At 54.1% G+C, this 20282-nt stretch overlaps 1 protein-coding gene across 1 annotated transcript; it reads left to right on the top strand.

Annotated features, from left to right (window-relative positions):
- Positions 1 to 17326: 17326 nt before the first annotated feature.
- LOC120711207 (40S ribosomal protein S13-like) lies at positions 17327 to 19200 on the top strand. Its single transcript, XM_039996668.1, has 5 exons — positions 17327 to 17464; positions 17605 to 17677; positions 17763 to 17901; positions 17985 to 18171; positions 18916 to 19200. The coding sequence occupies exons 1-5, from the start codon at positions 17442 to 17444 to the stop codon at positions 18947 to 18949; spliced, it is 456 nt and encodes a 151-aa protein (XP_039852602.1). The 5' UTR covers positions 17327 to 17441; the 3' UTR covers positions 18950 to 19200.
- Positions 19201 to 20282: the final 1082 nt, after the last annotated feature.

The following is a 20282-nucleotide window of genomic DNA, read 5'->3' as shown; positions in this document are numbered from 1 at the left end:
GACTTGGTCCACATCTTCGTGGGCAATTTCCAGGGCACGTACGTGCGCCCTGGGAACTCCTGGGATCTCAAAGGGAGTCGCCAGAAGCCCCGCAAGTCCCTGCGTGACTACGTGCGATGCTTCTCCAAGCAGTGCACCGAGATCCCTAGCGTCACCCACGTCGAGGTCATCAACTCTTTCCTCGAGGGTACGACCTGCAGGAACCTGGTGCATGAGCTCGCAAGAAGCCAACCCGTCAACACCAATGAGCTGTTCGACGCTGCCACCAACTACGCCCCCGGCGAGGAGGACGTTGGTGCCATCTTCGATGACAAATTGAGCAAGCGCAAGGACGATGCGCCCACGGAGGGCAGCAACGCCAAGCCCAACGCCCCCGCCAAGAAACAAAAGCGGGGGAGGAAGGGAAAGAAGCCGGTCCCACCGAACCAGCGTGGGTCGGGGCAGGCAGAGGACTCCGACGAGGCCTTCGCTGCCGCACCAGATCGCAAAGGACCTCGAGGCCCCCTCGAGGCGGTGGTGGCCAGTTCGACGACATGCTCAAGAAGCCGTGCCCTTACCACAAGGGCCCGGTCAATCATACCCTCGAGCAGTGCGGAATGCTCAAGAAATGCTACAACCGCGTCGCGCATCGTGACGAGGACAAGAAGAAGGATGCTGGCGACAAAGGTGGAGATGACGAGTTCCCCCCAGTGGAGAACACCTTCTTCTTCTTTGGAGGAGCAACGACGAATATGACTTCTCGGCAGCGCAAGCGTGAGCGCCGCGAAGTCTTTTCCGTCACCAAAGCCACGCCATCCTACCTCGAATGGTCGAAGGATACCATCACCTTTGGCCACGAGGACCACCCCGACTACGTCCCGCATCCGGGATGGTATCCGCTCGTTGTCGACCCCATCATCGGCAACTCTCGCTTCTCCAAGGTGCTCATGGATGGAGGCAGCAGCCTCAACATCATGTACGCCTCTACCTTGGAGCTCATGGGGATCGGACTGAACAAGCTTTGCCCCAGCAAGTCGCCATTCCACGGCGTCGCGCTGGGGAAGCGAGTCCAACCCCTCGGCCAGATCGATCTGCCTGTGTGCTTCGGCACAACAGCCAACTTCCACAAGGAGGTACTCACTTTCGAGGTGGTAGGGTTTCGAGGATCCTACCATGCCATCCTGGGTCGTCCTTGTTACGCCAAGTTCATGGCCGTCCCCAACTACACCTACCTCAAGCTCAAGATGCCGGGTCCAAAGGGCGTGATCACCATCGGCTCTTCGTTCGAGCATGCCTACGAGTGTGACGTTGAGTGCGTTGAGCGCGCGGAGGCTCAAGCGGAGGACGAGGCCCTCGCAGCCACCCTCGACAAAATGGCAAGCGAGGCCTTGGACTCCACGCACCGACATACCGGGAGCTTTGAACCCGCCAAGGGTATAAAGAAGGTGCCCTTCGATCCGAACCACTCCGACGACAAGGCGTTGCAGATCAGCGCCAACCTCGACGGCAAATAGGAAGTGGTGCTCGTCGATTTCCTCCGCGCCAATGCAGACATCTTTGCGTGGAGCCCCTCGGACATGCCTGGCATACCGAGGGAGGTCGCCGAGCACTCCCTTGATGTCCGACCCAACTCCAAGCCGGTGAAGCTGCGCCTGCGACGCTTCGACGAGCTCAAGCGCCGGGCGATTGGCGAGGAGTTGCAGAAACTTCCGGCGGCCGGATTCATCAAAGAGGTATTCCATCCCGAGTGGCTAGCTAATCCAGTATTAGTGAAGAAAAAGAGTGGAAGCTGGAGGATGTGTGTAGATTACACTAGTTTAAATAAGACATGTCCGAAGGTTCCCTTTCCTTTGCCACGAATTGATCAGATTGTAGATACTACTGCGGGATGTGAACTCCTATCCTTTCTTGATGCCTATTCCGGTTACCACCAAATCAAGATGAAAGAGTCCGACCAGCTCGTGACTTCTTTTATCACACCCTTCGGCATGTGCTGCTACGTTACGATGCCCTTTGGCCTCAGAAACGCCGGAGCCACATACCAGCGGTGTATGCTCCACGTTTTCGGAGACCATCTCGGGCGGAGCATAGAGGCATATGTCGATGATATCATTGTAAAATCCAGGAAGGCGGACGACCTGGTTGCCGATCTCAAAATCGCGTTCGATTGCCTATGGGCCAAAGGGGTGAAACTCAACCTCGAAAAGTACTTATTCGGGGTGCCTCGAGGCATGCTCTTGGGATTCATTGTCTCCCAGCGGGGCATCGAACCCAACCCTGACAAAGTCTCGGCCATCACTCGGATGGGAACGATCCGAGATCTAAAGAGGGTACAGAGGGTCATGGGATGCCTAGCATCCCTTAGCCGTTTCATCTCGCATCTCGGCGAGAAAGGCTAACCCCTGTATCAACTCTTGAGGAAAATCGAGCGCTTCACGTGGACCCCCGATGCCCAAGAAGCCCTCGAAAGGCTGAAGGCATCGCTCACTCGCGCCCCATTCTCACACCACCTACGGACGGCGAGCCCCTCTATCTGTACGTAGCTGCGACGACCCAAGTGGTCAGCGCGGTGATCATGGTCGAAAGACAAGAGGAGGGTCATACTCTGCCCGTCCAACGACCGGTATATTACATCAGCGAGGTGTTGTCTGAAACTAAGACACGCTATCCGCATATTCAAAAGCTGCTCTACGCAGTGGTTTTGGCTCGGCGCAAGCTGCGCCACTACTTCGAGGCTCACCCCGTCACCGTGGTCTCGTCTTTCCCCTTGGGAGAGATGACCCGCAATCGGGAAGCCGAGGGTAGAATTGCCAAATGGTCTGTGGAGCTGATGGGAGAAACACTCACCTACGCCCCCCGCAAGACGAGGGTCGTAACTCTATGTACACCCCTATACCCTCGGTAATCCTCCCCGTAGAGGAGAAAGGGGACTTTATTGCTCAAATGCAAATAAAGATTACAAAGGGTTACCGGCGCGAAGCCATCGAAAGATACAAACACGTTGCCACCTATGTGGCAATTTTCCCTGTCTTGGGGAGGAGTGAGCAACGAAGAAAGGCACCAGGCCCCTGGCTGACGCAACAGCGAGGATGCTAGGGATGCGAGAAGCAGCCCCCAGACCTCACGGGTCCAGCGGGACGCTCTCCTCGCAAGCCTTCTTCTAGCGTCTCCTCCACCGAAGACCACGCGGGGGGTCGAGCTGGCGGACAGCGCCCTCCGCACCATCTCCCCGAGAGCAACCTTGTCGCCGGGGGGGACGATGCGAAAAACAGCCACCAAACCTGGCGCCAGCGCCCCGGTCAGGCGTCTCCATCCCCCTTCAGGCTAGGGGACATCGTAGGAGCAGGACCCCATGGGACCAATGCTCTTCTGCTGATCCCACTGAAGCTGAGGGATGGTGCGCACGCCCACTCCGGTCTTCCCCCACCGCTCGCAAGCTTTCTTCTAGCGCCAAAAGCCTAAAAAAGCCAGGCCGCCCCATCCGGGGGCCGGTCACAAAAGGGCAGAGTAAACATTACAAAATTAGGGCAATACTGTAAGAAAGAGCTAAGAGGTTGGAGAAGAAAGGGAACCCATGACCCCTATTTATAGCTGCGCCGGGCACAAAGCTTCAAGCTTATCAAAGAGCGGAGGCTTGCATCGCCCGTGACGAAGCGGCGCTACACGAGCAAAGGATGTCCTCGGTCCCCGCGTCGAGACACGACCGAACGAAATAAAGCGGAGCTGAGCCCCTGGACGCTAAGCGGGGCAGTGTCGGCTCTGGCCGACTGCCCTCGAACGGCGCACTACAAGGCAAACAGGAACGCCGGGGCCAAAGCCCTATCTGCGTGACAGCGCGACGGGCGCACCAGCTGCCGAGCAGCAGGCGCCACCGTCGCCCTGGCCCCCCTCAGCGCGCGGACACGTCTTGTCCTTCAAACAAATAAAGAGGCGCGCGCCTCGAAGTATTCCCCTCGCGGGCGTAATACCCCGACCGGCGTGTTGTCACATCCGCCGGGCTGGCGCTCAGGCGCGTCTGGCGGGTGCGCAGCATTGACTGATCACATCAAAGGAGAAATCTCCGAATCACCCTTTGGTCGAATCCATTGACTCGGCCAAAGCCTCGGGGGCTACTGTCAGGTACCACGATTAGGGCACCCCAATCGGGGTACTAAGATCTCTTTAAAAACACAAACACCTGTTAAGGCAACTGGGCCCACGAAGGCCCACGGCCTGCTTCCCATCCGGAAGAAGGGAAAGGACTCAAAGAAGCCCAGCATGCCGCCCATTCGCATCCCCCTCGAACCCGCAAAAACGATCTCCGCCTCGCTCGAGGGTAGCGGACCTACCCTCGAGCGGGTGACTCATTTTCCGCCTCGCTCGAGGGCTCCCCTCGGGACCCTCGACCGCGCAACACACCTCTGCCTCGCTCGAGGGTAGCGGATCTACCCTCAAGCGGGTGACTCATCTCCGCCTCGCTCGAGGCCGTCTCTCGGCACAATGATAGAGCCGGAGTGCCCGATCTTTCGGTGAGTGGGGATAAATTCGACTTGGCAGAAGATGACCCTCACGATCCGACTACGACGAGCGAACCCGAAGCGCCAATGCAATCGCTAAACCAACTCCTTGTGGTTACTGACCTTGTTGAAGCAAGATCAGCCTGATCACGAAGATCGTTTCCTGTCCGCAATCGAAGAACGAACAAGAAAAAGATGCGAGCAATCTGATTATCTCTCGAAGGTGGAGTTCTGAATACATGAGGACAGCGCTGATTTGCGCGTGTTCCAGAGTAGCTAAAGCTAGATGTAAAACAAAACTCAAGTCTGAATTGAAAAGAAACCTCTCTATAAATAGAGGGAGAGGGGGCGCAGCCCCTAGGGAAAGGCGGCCAGGAGATGGGGGCGCCGCCCCTAGCATCCAGGGCAAAGGGGAAGGGCGCAGCCCTAGGCGCCCACACAAGGGCCTTTATTGGGCCAGCCTCTATTCTTCTGGGCCTTCATTCTTCAGTAGCATGACGAAGTTCAGTTCTCTTACACGGGCCCGAGTGATTGGCCCAGAAGGTGGCGCCTGGGGTGGAGGTGCATCTGGAGGCGCTGGAGAAGGTGTTGCTGGTGTAGACGTACTCGTGGTGTCCTCATCACACAAGGGACAAACGGCCCCGCCGCCCAACCGACCGCCGTACGAAGGCATTAAAGGCCAGCCACTCCGTCACGGCTCAAAGGACGGGCGGCGTCAGACTGCCACTCCCATAGTGGATGTGACCGGGGTCCCATCCGTTGACTTCGGTCACCGCTCCGCCACCCCAGTTGCTATAGCAACACTGTGGGACCAGTGATATGGGGCCCCGCCCGGCACTGCTCCCGTACCATTCTGCCGACACCGACCATCCGGACTCACCTCCCCGCTGGGGAAGGGGTCCGGCGATGTCACGTGTCCTTCCGAGAGGGGCACTCAGCACACACGGGCGGGGCCCCGGACCTCCCCCCTTGTGGAGTCCGGGACCTCCGCGCGTCCCCCGGACCTCCTAGTGTGCACGCCCGCACTCCGACCAGGGGGTCCGGGGACGCCGCGCGCCCCGCTACCACTGCCTTCGGTGCATGCAGGACCCTAATCCGTAGGGCCCACCGAATGCCACCGCGCCGTATATAGGAGACCATACATCAGCGACGACCACACCGCCTACAGGGACACTGCAGGACGACCGGCGCGATCCTCGCAGAACCAAGGACGAAATCCAGGACGACAGTGACGCGCGCCGCCTTCCCACAGTGTACTTCCTACAATATCCAACCACTGTACCCCGCGATTCAGGGGAAAATGACAACTTCTATGCCCCACTCATGTACCCCGCCCCTCCTTGTGACTATAAAAGGAGGGGGCAGGCTTCCTTTAGCCGGGGCTACTGCTGGCTGGTTAGTCTCTCTCTCTCTCTGGCTTCTCTTTTCCAAGAGGACGTTCAGGGACTACTGAGCACTCATCTGAGCCGACTCCACTTCTAGCAGAGACTTGGGGGCTTCCCTCCCTCTCTCACCTTGCTTGTATCCCCTGCTACAAGCACTCCGGGTGCAAGATAATACAGTGCCCTCGCACATCCCCTTTGCTGGACGTACGGCCCCGCGGCCGGAACCAGGATAAACCGCGCGTTACTGTGTTGCCTCTTGCATCATCATCTGGGACGAGGAAGCACGCCGCATTTACTAGTTGGGATCCGGGCCCACTGGGTCGGGACACCGACAAGTTGGTTGCCGACCGGCTATTGCCGCAAAACTCCGACTCGGGGGCGCCGGCGTGGATCTCCCCGCTGCCAGAGGAGACCGAGCCGAAGCCTCCCCACGGCTATGTTGTGAGCTTCGTGCGTCTTCATGAGCGAGGCTTCGGCGTCCCCATCTGCAGGTTCATGCGGGCGTTATGCGAGTACTACAGAGCGGAGCTGCATAACTTCAGCCCCAACTCCATCTCGCAGGCGGCAGTCTTCGTCGCTGTCTGCGAGGGGTACCTCGGCATCGAGGCTCATTGGGATCTTTGGATCCATCTATTCCGCGGCGAGCTCTTCGTCGAGAACGCGCGGGGCCAGCCGAAGTGGTTCGCGCGCGCCGGTGGCCTGACGCTGCACGTGCGCCCGTACCGGAAGAATTTGTACATCCCCTGCAAGATGACGACGAACAACGCCGGGTGGAGTCGAGGGTGGTTCTACCTTCGGAACCACAGCGGCGCGCTCCCGGCGTTCACCAACATGGTACTCCGTGAACGACCACCGAAGTGGGACTGGGGGGTATCGCCCCCAGTGCAACAAGCCAAGCTCGGAGTCCTCACGGACGCGCTGGCGCTCCTGGCGAAGAAAGGGTTGACGGCGGCGGCCGTCGTCGCGAACTTCCACCGGCAGCGGGTGATCCCTCTCATAGAGAGGTCCCTGCCGATCTACAAGCTCACCCCCGAGAGCCAGGCTGAGGGCTCGAGGACGGCGTTCGAGCTGCTTTCCCGCACCACCGTCGCCCGGAGGGCGAGGTACGCGGTGGCGGATTTCCCCCATGACCCCGAGGATCTTTGGAGGATCAAGATGTGCCCCGAGGCGGGGTACATTTCACTGGTGAGTTTCGATTCCAAATTCGTTATGTCTTGTGCAGCCCCTTTCCTCGCCCCTGACTCTGTCTCGGTTGTACTTTGCAGGGGTTAAAGTGCCACTCGTCGAGGCCCCCGGCCCCGTTAGAACGCCAAATCAACCGCCTGCACGCAGAGAAGTTGAAGAGGCGGAAGGACGCGGCGGAGACGAAGGCCGAGAGGAAGAGAAAGAGGAAGGCAAAACACGACAAGGCGTGCAAGATTGCACGCTTGGAGGGGAAGCCGCGGCCTGCCCCGCCTGAGTCCACAGACAAGGAGGAGGACGCCTCGGATGCTGAGGGCCACCTTCTGGGGGACGACTGGGCGGTAGCGGGTGCGAGCTCCCCGCCGATCTATCAGTGGGATGCCGATGAGGGGGCGTCGGCAGCGCCGGAAGAAACGAGAGCCGCGGCGGAGTCGTCGGCGGATCCGTCCCTCGAGGGGGCGGAGCGGGAGTCATCCCCTCCGGCGGGTGAGGAGACGCCCGCGCCCCAGGTGCTGATTCGTGGCGACGAGTCTGCGGCGAGCGCGAAGACGCCCGTGCTGACAGCTTCGAGTCCGCACCAAGCCGACCCGAGGGCAGCGCCCTCGGGACATTCTTCGAGGGGCGGCGTGGTGCCACGGGCCCAAAGAAGTGGTACGAGAAAGGGGAGCATGAGCGCTCGATCTGGGTAAGTGGACTTGGACTTTATTTCTGTCGTCTGTTTGGTCAATTTCTCGATTCTGTTGTCCTCAGCTTTTGTTCCTCGATTTCCAGCCCCGGGGTCGCTGCCAAGGATGCGGTCCAACTCGCCCCAACTAAGGCCCTCAAGACCAGGGCACGCAGTTCGCGGCATACGGCGCCGCAGCCCCTGCCTGCCGTGGACCTCGTGGCAGAGGCCGCGAAGCTACGGGAGGCAATGGCTCGAGGGGCCCAGGTGGCCCAGCAAGCTCGGGCACAGGAGGATGAGGGCAACGCTGGCCAGAGTAGCGAGGAATACAGGGATTCGATGGACATCGACCCAGCTGCTGCGGCAAGCGCCGCCGCGCACATCGCCGAGTTCGCATCGGCCAACGCAGATGTGCTCGAGGCGGGGACGTCCGAGGGGCCTCATCACGGGGCAATCGTCCCATCCGGGCTCCCCTCGAAGTTTCTCTGCAAAGAGCAAGAGGAGGAGTAGGCCTGGAACGCGCAGCTCGACGTCGGCCGCGAGATCCTACAAGCCCTCGACCGCGCCTTCCAGCTCCATCAGAGGACGGATTACTAGGTCAGCCAGGTAAATGCTTTCCCCTGAATATTGCTCGGATTCGATTTCGGCTTTAACATGCTTTTACCCACACCCTTTCACTTGCAGCGGCTGAGGGAAATCTCGCGCGAAAAGAGCGCCGAGATGACCCGGATTGACTCCCAGATGAGCCAACTCGGGCAGCACAACGCCGAGCTAGTGCTCAAGAACATCGAGGCTAACACTAAGATGGCGGATCTGGGAGCGCGTCAGTAGGCGCTGGAGGAGGATCTGGCGCGGGTTACCGGTGAGCGGGATATCCAGAGGGCCGCGGCGGAGCAGAAGGCTCGGGAGGCCGAAGCACAGGCTACCGAGCTGCAACGCCTCCGGACAGCGCTCGAGGAGACGGCTCGAGAAGCCGAGGCGCAGAGCGCCGAGCTACGGCGCCTCAGGACATCGCTCGAGCAGCAGGAGACCGAGCTCCTCCACAAGGAGGTGACCGTGGTCACGCTCACCGGGACCCTCCGGGAAAAGGGCGAGGCCCTTGAGGAGAAAGAGGTGGCCCTCCAGAACGTGGGGGCCGCCCGCAAGGAGAAGGAAGACTCCTTGTCCTCGCTCGAAGAGGCCGCCCGAGTCCAGAGGGAAGAGGTGCAGAAGAGTATCATGGGTAAGTACCTTCGAGTTTTCGTTGGTTTGTTTCTTTTCGTAGCTCACGTTGATTTCCTTTCCTCAGAGCTGAAGCAGAAGGTGACGGATGAGTCCGCGGCGAAGGAAGCAGTCCACACCGCACTCACGGCGGCGCAGGTGGAATTCGCCGAGCTGGAGCAAACCGTCGTGAGCGTGTGCCAAGAGCTCGAGGGGGAGGGTGCCGTGTCGGGTAGTTCGGTGATCAGCCGACTGCGAGCGCTAGGCGGTCGGATTGCCGAACACGCCAAGAGCACCTTCCACCTCAGTGTCCTGCGGGCCCTCGCCGTGGCCTCGACACACTACCTCATGGATCTCCAGAGGGTGTCGTCGGGGTACGTCATTCCCAATGACGCTGATGCGGACGCCGCATCGGCCATTATGGACGATGCTGATGCAGCCGCGGAGGAGTTTGCCACCATCCTCGCCGGAAAGCTCGAAGCAGACATCCCTCCCATCGCCAAATTCGACGCCCCTGAAGGCCTGCAAGGGGGGATGGTAGCCTGTAGGAGATCTGGGCCTCGAAGCCCATGTAATAGATTAGCGTTTGTTGTAATCGTATTTTGCAAATGTGCTTATGAATATAAGAAACTCGTTTTCGTTAAATCGACTGTGTGGCCCATCGAGGCCTTCTGTGTTCGAGCCTTCGTTTTCTTTACTTTATTTCCGTGTTCTCGTATGTGACTTAGATAAACTTCTACGAGAAATTTCGCGTTCATAAGCAACGTAGGCGTGGGGTGGTGAGGAGGGTGCCGTATCCCGGAGGCGTAGGCGGCCCCACGACTCGGCCGGCCACGTACTGTAGTTGCTTACGCCTCGCGTCCGTTTTTTCCAAGGATACGAGAAACTTAGGGGCGAGACGGAAATATTTCGAAAAAACATTGGCGATTTTTGGGGACGTTCGGGGGTTCCCCCCGTAGTAGCCCCCGAGGGAGGCGTGGCTTTGCCGAGGGTAAAGCCAGGAGTACCTCAGTGTTCATGCGCATCCGAGCCTTCGAGGGTCTGGAAGGTTCCCAAAAATAAACAAGTAAAGCGTACTTCTTTATTATTTCGGGAAATCGAGAAAGTGAGTACAAACGATGTACAAATAGCTTAGAACTCTAAGGATATAAGCGACGTAGCTATTGTATGTTCCAAGCGTTGGTGAGAACTTCGCCGTCCTCGTTCGCCAGCTTGTACATGCCGGGTTTGAGCACCTCAGCGATTATGTACGGGCCTTCCCACGGTGGTGAGAGCTTGTGGCGGCCCCTGTTGTCTTGTCGAAGCCTCAGCACCAAGTCCCCTTTGTTAAGGTCTCGGCGCCGGACCCTCTGTGCTTGATATCTTCATAAAGATTGCTGATAGCGCGCAGAGTGTAGGAGTGCCACATCTCGAGCCTCGTCCACTTGATCCAGCGAGTCTTCGCGAGCTCGCTCGCTGGTTCTGCTGCTCTTGGTATGTCTTGAGCCTTGGCAACCCGTACTCCAAGTCCGTGGGGAGTATGGCCTCAGCGCCATAGACGAGGAAGAATGGGGTAAAGCATGTGGCTCTGCTTGGGGTCGTCCTCAGGCTCCAAATAACTGAGGGTAGCTCCGTGAGCCACCTCTGGCCGAATTTGTTCAACTTGTTGAAGATTATTGGCTTCAGTCCTTGGAGGATCATGCCATTGGCACGCTCCACTTGCCCGTTCGTCTGTGGGTGCGCCACAGCCGCCCAGTCCACACGTATGTGGAAACTGTCACAGAATGCCAAGAACTTCTTGCCTGTGAACTGGGTGCCGTTGTCGGTGATGATCGAGTTCGGGACCCCGAACCTGAAGACGATGTCGGTGAAGAATAGAACCACTTGCTCGGATTTGATCTTGCCGATGGGTCGAGCCTCGATCCATTTGGAGAATTTGTCGACTGCCACCAGTAAGTGGGTGAAGCCCCGAGCGCCTTCTGCAGCGGACCGATGAGGTCCAGTCCCCACACGGCGAAAGGCCATATAATGGGGATGGTTTGCAGAATGTGGGCCGGGAGATGTGTTTTTCGAGCGTAGAACTGGCAACCCTCGCAGGTCCGCACGACGTCGGTAGCGTCGGCGACTGTGGTGGGCCAGTAGAAACCTTGCCGAAACGCGTTACCCACGAGGGTACGTGGCGCAGCATGGTGGCCGCAGACGCCAGCGTGGATGTCGCGGATCAGCTCCTTGCCCTCGGGGGATGGGAATGCATCGCTGCAAGACGCCCGAGGGACTGCGCTTGTATAGCTCGTTGTCTATTAGAATGAAGGACTTGGCCCGCCTAGCGAGGCGCCGCGCCTGAGCGCGGTTCGAGGGTAGGACCCCTCGAATCATCCAGTCAAGGTACTGGACGTTCCAGTCTTACGAGGTGGGGCCTCGTCAACTTCCATTGCTTCGGCCTCGTCCGCGGAGGTGGTCCCGAAGTCAATGTCCATGGGTTCGACCTCGTCCGCCGAGGGTTCTCGTCGAAGGGCCCGGCGATCGAGGGGCCTGGCTCCGCTGGATCCTTAAATTCGACATAGGGCTTGATGATGTCGCGAGCGAAGATGTTCGGGGGGACGGTGGTCCGCCCCGACGCAATCTTGGCTAGTTCGTCGCCATCCTCGTTGTACTTGCGCGGGACATGTTGTGCTGGGCTGGTGAAGTCGGAGTGACGGGGTTGCGTTTGGGCGAGAGGAGCTGCATGAGGTAAGCGTTGCCGGTTGCTCTGAACTCGAGACTCCCGAACCAGATCACGTATCCCGCTGGGAGCGGATCCGAGATGCACATGGGGTATAGGTTGGATCTGCTCGCCATTCCTGGAGATCAAATGGGAACAAGAGAGAAAATGTCACGCAGCCGAGCCCCTACCTGGCGCGCCAACTGTCGGTGTCCCGACCCGAGGGTCCGGATCCCAACTAGTAAATGCTGCGCGTTTCCTCGTCCCAGATGATGATGCAAGAGGCAACACAGTAACGCACGGGTTTACCCTGGTTCCGGCCGCGGGGTCGTACTTCCAGCAAAGGGGGTGTGCGAGGGCACTGTATTATCTTGCACCCGGAGTGCTTGTAGTAGGGGGTACAAGCAAGGCGAGAGAGGGAGGGAGGCTCCAAAATCTCTGCTAGAAATGGAGTCGGTTCAGGCGAGTGCTCAGTGGTGCTGAGAGTGTGGTGATGATCGCGAGTGTGGGTGACCATGGTCGCTGATGTCCAGAACGTCAGAACCCCCCTTAAAGGAAGCCCGCCTCCTCCTTTTAGTCACAAGGAGGGGCGGGGTACATGTGTAGGGGAACGTGGAAGTCGTCGTCTTCCCCCGAATCGCGGGAGTATAGTGGTCGAACACTGTAGGAAGTACACTGTGGGGCATGACATCGGGCGTGGCGGTAGTCCTGGATATCGTCCTTGGTCTTGCAGAGATTGCGTCGGCGTCCTGCCAGCTCCAGTAGGCGGCGTGGTCGTCGTTGTAGGGTGTACTGTCCTCCAGACGTGGCGTGATGGCATTCCGTGGGCCCCGTAGGCCAAGGTCTTACATGCCCCAGCGGTGGCGGGGCACGCGGCGGTCCCGGACCCCCCTGGATAATGTGCTGGTGCGTGCACTAAGGGGGGTCCGAGGGTTGCGTGGAGGTCCCGGACCCCTCGAGGAGAGATGTCCGGGACTCCGGCTGCGTGTGCTGTGTGCCCCTCTTGGAGGGGCACGTGGCGTCGCCAGACCCCTTCCCAGGCAGGAGGTGGGTCCGGGGCCTTACGTGTGATGAGGTGGAGTCCGGACGGCCGGAGTTGGCAGAATAGTACGGGGGAAGTGCCGGGCATGCTTCGTCCCGCGTCGCAGGTCCCACAGTGCGCCACAGCGCCCGGGATGGCGGAGCAGTGACCGGAGTTGGCGGATGGGACTCCGGTCACAGCCACTGTGGGGGATGGCGGCCTGACACCGTCTGTCTTGAGCACTGCGGAGGAGTGGTTGGCATTCAATGCCTCCGTACGACGCGTGGTTGAGTGGTGGGGCTGTTTGTCCCTTATGCCGAGGGGTGGCCTCGAGCGAGGCGGAGACGAGTTGCCTGCTCGAGGGAGGTTCGCTGCCCTCGAGCGAGGCGGAGATGCGGGGCGCAGTCGAGGGCCCCGATGGGAGCCCTCGAGCGAGGCGAAGATCGTCTCGCGGGCCCGAGAGGGGTGTGAATGGGCTGCATGCTGGGCTTCTTTGAGTCCTTTCCTTTCTTTCAGATTGGAAGGAGGCCGCGGGTCTTCATGGGCCCAGTTGCCTTAACATGTGTTTGTGTTTTTCAGAGTGATTCTAGTACCCCGATTATGGTGTCCCTAATCGTGGTACCCGACACCTTCTTCAACACAAGAATAGAATTGCCATCTCTATCACTGTGTTCCTCTCCTTCAGAATAGTTCAAATCAACTTGAGCTCTTTCTTCTTCTTTCTCCACACTCTTCTTTTGCTTGTTATCATCCTTCTTTGATAGCAAGTTAAGCATTTCTTCTTGCACATCAGATGGAACTTTACCACACTTTGCAACACCACATTTAGGAACTTTACCTAGGTGGTATTTTATTCTGGTTATTCCACCATGATAAATCTTGTCACAGTAGTTGGACTTGAGATATTGTTTCTTGTTCACATCTGGCATTGTGCAATACTTCCAAGCTGGGTCAGTTAATTCAGCAACATCATTTGATTGCCTTGTGGATGCAGTGCTAGATAAGCCTACAAAGAAAAATGAAAAGTGCATATTAATCTTTCAGAAAACTATGTAGAAGAGTACTGTACTCAACTAGACAATATCTGAAAGACTGAAACTGAAATATAGCTACATCGAACATATGACAATCTCAAATAATCTGATAATCTGAGTATCTGACAGTAACATCGAACATATGACAATCTGAAATAATCAGATAATTTGACAGTAACATCGAATCAAACATATGACAATCTGAAATATAGCTAATAGAAATCTGATCTCAATATCTCATAGTCCACAGAAGAGAAGAGTACAGGACCTAACTACTAAGAATCAGATAATCTCATAATCTCATATTCATAGAAGACTAGATCAGGGGAGAAGACTAAAAACTTGCCTGTTGTTAAAGCGGTGGGATCAGGACTTGGACCTGTTTCAACTGGATCAGCCATGGTTGCCTGCTGGTGGCCTGTAGTCGCGCTCGTCCAACACCCGTCCGGCGGGGCCGCAGCCGCCGCGCCTCCGAGCACCCGCGTCCAGCGGGGCCACGTCCGCCGCGCCTCCGAGCCCCGCAGCCGCCTTGCCTCCGAGCCCCGCAGTCGCCGCGCCTCCGAGCAGCCGTCCGCCCGTCGCCGCCGCATTCGACCAGCAGCCGTCCGAAGGAGCATGGGAGAGTGAGGAAAGATGGACGAGAATTACTGGACTAGGATTCAGTAAAGCGGAAGCCTAAGGCCAATTGGGCCGGGCCACTATTTTTTTATAATTACGGTCCTCTTGTCTGTGTTTTTTTTGCCGGAGCCTATAGCGGCATAATAGCGGCGCTATGCCGCTATTCTGGAATAGCGGCGTAATAGCGCGATATAGCGGCAATAGTGCCGATAGCACAGAAAAGAAGAATAGCTTCACGGTGTGAGCTACGGGCCGCTATAGCGCCGCTATTGCGCCACTATAGAGCGCTATTTAAAACCATGATATATATAATACATATAAGCCTCGTATTACTAGCTGTGGCAGACCAATTTATTTTTTGGGTCTGTTTAGTTGTCTGTCGACAGAATTTTCTCAAGATCTGGCACTTTTTCAACCAGTCATAAGCTGACACGTATCCAAAAGAAATCTGACAGATTTATAGATATTTCAAATCTGTCATTTTTTTACTTGGACAAACATGTGTCATATAGAACCTATATCTAAGAAACAAATATACATACAGCAGCAAAAGTGAATGCAAAGCCCAAACCACGAAAAGCAAGACAAAGAAAAAGCCCACAAAAATATGCAACATGTTCATTATTACATAAAAAGTGACCAACTCAAAAATAAAAATAAAATATTTTACAAAATACAAATTTATTACATAGAAGTACAACCCTACTACACAAAAATACTTGGTCTAGAATAGCTTGGAGGTTACTTCATCTTTCTCGGTGATAATCTTCAAGTTCGAATTGTCTAGAAGCAATTGTTTGCAAGGCATAACACAAAAAACCTGTAACTCTAGATGCTTTGGCAAGCATACTTTTGGCCATGCCCGTCTTCAGCTGTGCAAATTTGGAGAAACTAGAGAGGATGCAAGTTTTTCTTCCTCAAATATGCAGAAAATTTGCGTAATTTTTATATTAAGGAAGAAGAAAAAATTTCAACACGATTTCGTGCGCTGGCTCGCTTTTTGCTAGATTACATGAAGAAGCCCGGGCCAAGTAGATTACAAACGTGATTACTTACAAATTAGACAACCTAATTTAACTGCACCAGCGTCAATCTAGGATTCAGCTCCCTTCCTTATGGCTGCGAGCAATTGCTGAATCGAACAACGACGCCTCTGGGGACTTTTGCGTTTCTTTCCTTCCAGATTTTCCATTACACCAGAGCAAACAGCGAGTTGAATCCCTTCCTCTTGCATTGCTGTCTAAGCATTGCCCCCGAAGTTGTAGCCAGCGATCATTGGTGGTCAAGGCCTACCTACCTCCACGTTCGCTATCTTCTTCAATGCGGACATGCGGTGCACCCCTTCAAGTCAAGCTAGGCCTACGATGTCAACTCGGAGCAGCTAGCTAGCTCCGGCCGCCGGCGAGAAGGATTACCGGTAGAAGCTTACAAAAACCTGAATGTAATTTTGTCTTTTTACATGAGTGTCTTTTGTAAGTGTTGGATTGTAAACTATCAGATTTTTTTAAAATATATACTTAGTTTTTTGTGTTCCTCGGTTGGAGGTTCGTAGTCTAGCACTCATGTAATTTCTAACTTTGTGGCCAGATTTGTTTTTTTGTTGTCGTAGACATTCACATGTGAATGTTCAAGACCAGAATATTTCTTTACTAAAAATATCTGTTTAAAAAAAGATAAATTCTCTCAGTGCCACAAAAAAATTAATGAATCCCTTCTATGCCACGAGATTTGAGAAGTTTCTTCGTGGATATTGAGATTTTGATCCCTTCACTACCATTCCGTTCCTATTTCTAAGTGTTGTTAACTCAGATGCGAAAACATGATCTTACCTTTAACGCTACCTGTCAGTTCGATGCTTTCTTTGTTCACCCCACCTGTCAATTTGATGCTTTCTTTGTTCACTGGCTACGTTCGACTTCATCAGAGCTGGCTTAGGTGTTAGGAAAGCAATGACAAGGCCTTCTACGAACAATCAAGAGTAATGCTTCCTCAACTCAAAAAAAGAGAGTAATGCTTCCAGTGGCCAATCTAACAGACAGGCAGACACACGCACGACATCATTAATGAAAAAAATCCCAAAATCTGTAAACTTTCAGTACTATAATATCATCTCGTAATTGGATGAATAATCGTAAAGTTGAAACAAGCCAAAAGACATTTTCAAAGATGGCTTTGCCACAAAAGAGAAATTCCAGCAACTTAAATGAGTTTTTTTTTCTTTTTTATATTTAAAAAATACAAAATTTCAAAAATATATGGCCGTTTCAAGAAATTTCAAAAATGGACCCCTGTCGCCCGGGCCTGTCGCCCAGGCAACGGGCGACAGGGATCTTTCTGTAAATTTTTTTCCAAACTTGCAAACAGATCCCTGACATGGGACGTGGTGCGGGGGGGGGGGTCGCCCCCACAACGGGCGACAGGGTCCCCCTCTATATAACGCCTCCCCCCTCATTCCCTCCTCATTTGAGCCAAAAATTTCACCAAAAATTCAGAAAAAAAAGAGAGGGGTGAGGAGAAGGGAAGCGGCGAAGCCCTGCCGGATTGCGCACTTGGGATCCGGCAGGGCTTCGCCGCTTCCCTTCTCCTCACCCCTCTATTTTTTTCTGGATTTTTGGTGGAATTTTTTGGCTCAAATGAGGAGGGAATGAGGGGGGAGGCGTTATATAGAGGGGGGGACCCTGTCGCCCGGTGGGGGGCGACATGCCCCCCTTGTCGCCCGTTGGGGGGGGCGACCGGCCCCCCTGCACCACGTCTCCCGCCAAGGATCTGTTTGCAAGTTTAGAAAAAACAAGTTTGGAAGAAAAAAATTACAGAAAGGTCCCTATCTCCCGTTTTCTGGGCGAAAGGGGTCTATTTTTGAAATTTCTTGAAACGGCAATATATTTTTGAAATTTTGTATTTTTTAAATATAAAAAAGAAAAAAGTCCCTTAAATGACGTTCGCTGGGCCGAAACATCCCGCGTAGACGAACGGAGCCCATCATAAGGCCCAGCCCAAACCGGGCAGCCCTAGAGCGAAACCCTCAGCGCCGCCGCTCACTATAAGTATCTTCCCCCAAACCCTAGACCGCGCCCTCTCCTAACGCCGCTCGCGTCCCCTCTCGCCCTCGCGCCGCCGCCGCCGCTGCAGCTGCAGCAAGACCCCGCCCCGCCGTCGCCGAAGACAAACCCCCAGCCGCCGCCATGGGGCGTATGCACAGCCGCGGGTAAGCCCCCCCCCCCTCCTCCTCTCCCTCCGCTCGTGGAGCCATCGCGCTCCCTCTCCCTTCGCTCGTGGTGGCATCGCGCTCTAGCTTTGCGAATTCTGCGCGCGCGCTCATGGCCGATGTGCTGCTCCGTGACGCAGGAAGGGTATCTCGTCGTCGGCGCTGCCGTACAAGAGGACTCCCCCGACCTGGCTCAAGATCGCCGCCAACGATGTGAGTGGTTTCCCTTCTCATTCCTCGATTCGATTCGGGCTTCGTTGGCTTCGGTGTTTGATGCGATTCGTTGGTTGGTTGGTAGGTGGAGGAGATGATCACCAAGGCCGCGAAGAAGGGCCAGATGCCGTCGCAGATTGGCGTCCTCCTCCGTGACCAGCACGGTATCCCGCTCGTCAAGAGCGTCACTGGTAGCAAGATCCTCCGCATCCTCAAGGCCCATGGTGAGAGCCCGGAACGTGCTCTCTTGTTTGATTTGTCGTTGTGCGCGCGTGCTGTGTGTTGATGAGTGGATGCGCTTTCGTAGGGCTCGCACCCGAGATCCCGGAGGACCTTTACTTCCTGATTAAGAAGGCGGTGGCGATTAGGAAGCATCTGGAGAGGAACAGGAAGGACAAGGACTCCAAATTCAGGCTCATTCTTGTTGAGAGCAGGATCCACCGCCTTGCCCGTTACTACAAGCGCACCAAGAAGCTCCCGCCAACCTGGAAGTAGTAAGTCAATCCGCCCATTCATGCCTACTCCTGTTGTCAGGTCCTCGTAGCTGCGACTCTGAAAATGTTCGGTGCTTGTGAAATTTGTAATTGGTATGTCTTAGTTATGAGTTATAAATGTCGTGTCCTCATTATGAATTGTATGTGGTTCGATGAGAACTTGAACAAATATTTAGATGTTATAATCCACTTAAGCTCGATAGACATGTTAGGTGTGCCTTTGCCTTAAACTTGTAAGCTAGATAGTCATGTTAAGTGTGGCTTTGTCATTAGCGGAGGGGAGGATTTAGGCTATTATGTGTTTAGAACATCGGTACATAATACAACAAAGTTGATAGACTACAAGTTGTCTGCAGTTGAAATTTTGTTCTGCACTGGTTTCCATAAAAAAATGATGTTGTATCCTTGAATATAAGCGAATGTTCACTAGTAATTGTATCGTTATGAATTCAATAATCCCTTTATAGTGATGTTAAATTGAGAAACAAACACTTGTATGTGCAGAGCCACATTTGTTTAGTACTAATTCATGTTAACTGATGTAGCTGCTGAAATTTCTGGGTTCATAAGTATAGTATGCCGTTGTTTCCAGGGTATTCCTTGTTCTCTGATGTATGTCTAAAGTTCATCACTCTGTTTAGCAGAGCACATGCTATGAATTGAATCTGTTCTCTCTACTTGAACTCATAGGTCAGAACCTGTATTCTTATTGCTGATCATTAATGTATCCTTGTTTTTGTGCAGTGAGTCGACTACTGCCAGCACTCTGGTGGCCTAAGTGATCCCATCAGATGGTGTGGTCCTTACCTTCTTTGAGATTGGCTTGTTCTAGATATGAAATTTATGTAATGCTTAATGAGTCTGGAGCGGGTTAGATGGACAAGGAACCTCAACTTTTTCTATGTTTACTTGGAGAATCCCATAAACCATTTTTGGTTTCTCGAATCTGTCTGTTAAACGTAACATGCATCCATGTTTTGTCCCTGAGCCTGATTTTTCTGCATCAGCTATCATTGTTATGGTGGTTCAGTGCTCGTGAATCCTCCTTTTCTTTCTGGTTGACTGGTTGATTATTCTCTACGGATAAGTGCGCAAGGCAATTGACAGTACTAAACCAGCCTTGAAATGTTTTTACATATTAAACAGTTATATGCCTGTGTTTGACATATGAAAAATGTTAGCGTGTTACACTCTGTATCATTGGCCAGCTTGTTATGACGATTGTAAGTGTAGCGGTGAACAAAGTTTCAGAATGTGTAGGTTAGTGTTACCTGATGCATCGACTAGTGTTTACTTCCAAATCAGATATAGAAAAAATATTCTCGTCAGGTTCCTCTGCTGGCTCGTTTCTTCTTCTTTGCATGTCAGGTTCCACTGCTGGTGGAATATTTTTTCGTGCCTTGAGTTATAATAGACACATCAACAATCGTGTGTTGCTGTGGTGATGCATTTTTGGCCCGTTCGTCTCATACTCTCACTTCCCTGCTTTGGTAATGATATTGTCAGTACATCCTTTTTTGCTATTGAGCCTTGAACATTATTGTGGATCCAACCTTAATGCAGACAATGTACAACAATAGTATTTGCACCAGAGTGGTGAATTCCGCTCCATTTCCTCTGCAAAGTTGACGCCTAACAAACCCCCGCTCGGCAGGGGATTGCCGGTGGCCTCGTCTTTTATGCGACCGACTCTTTCAACCTAACATTTCGTGGAGAAGAAAAGTGACTTCACACGCCACCACCGAGTAGGTTCACAATCCACTCCTAACCGTGCTTGCTAGCTATGGCCAAAGCTTTATTGTGGTAATATGGAAAAGAAATTACCACTCCAACATTCCCACACGATCACCATAGAAAATCTGCTTAAGAATTTGCCTATATACGAAAAATGATAATTGAACATGCAATCCCTTACGCGGACCACCTCTGAGAATCTTATTTTTACGAACGGGTTATTAAGTTTATGTGTATAAATTATTTCACAACCTGAATAAAAGCATTATAGCACTTGGAATCCATATCCAGATTTCTAGATCGTCATTATTGTTGCAACTATGTAACTATCACACAGGCTCGTGAGCTCTGTTAATGGTGCTATATGAGAACCTTTG

The sequence above is a fragment of the Panicum virgatum genome, chromosome 6K (assembly GCF_016808335.1).
Source record: "Panicum virgatum strain AP13 chromosome 6K, P.virgatum_v5, whole genome shotgun sequence".
NCBI classification, from domain to species: Eukaryota; Viridiplantae; Streptophyta; class Magnoliopsida; order Poales; family Poaceae; genus Panicum; species Panicum virgatum.
Note: the sequence above shows the minus strand (reverse complement) of the source record. Positions and strands in the feature narration are given on the sequence as shown.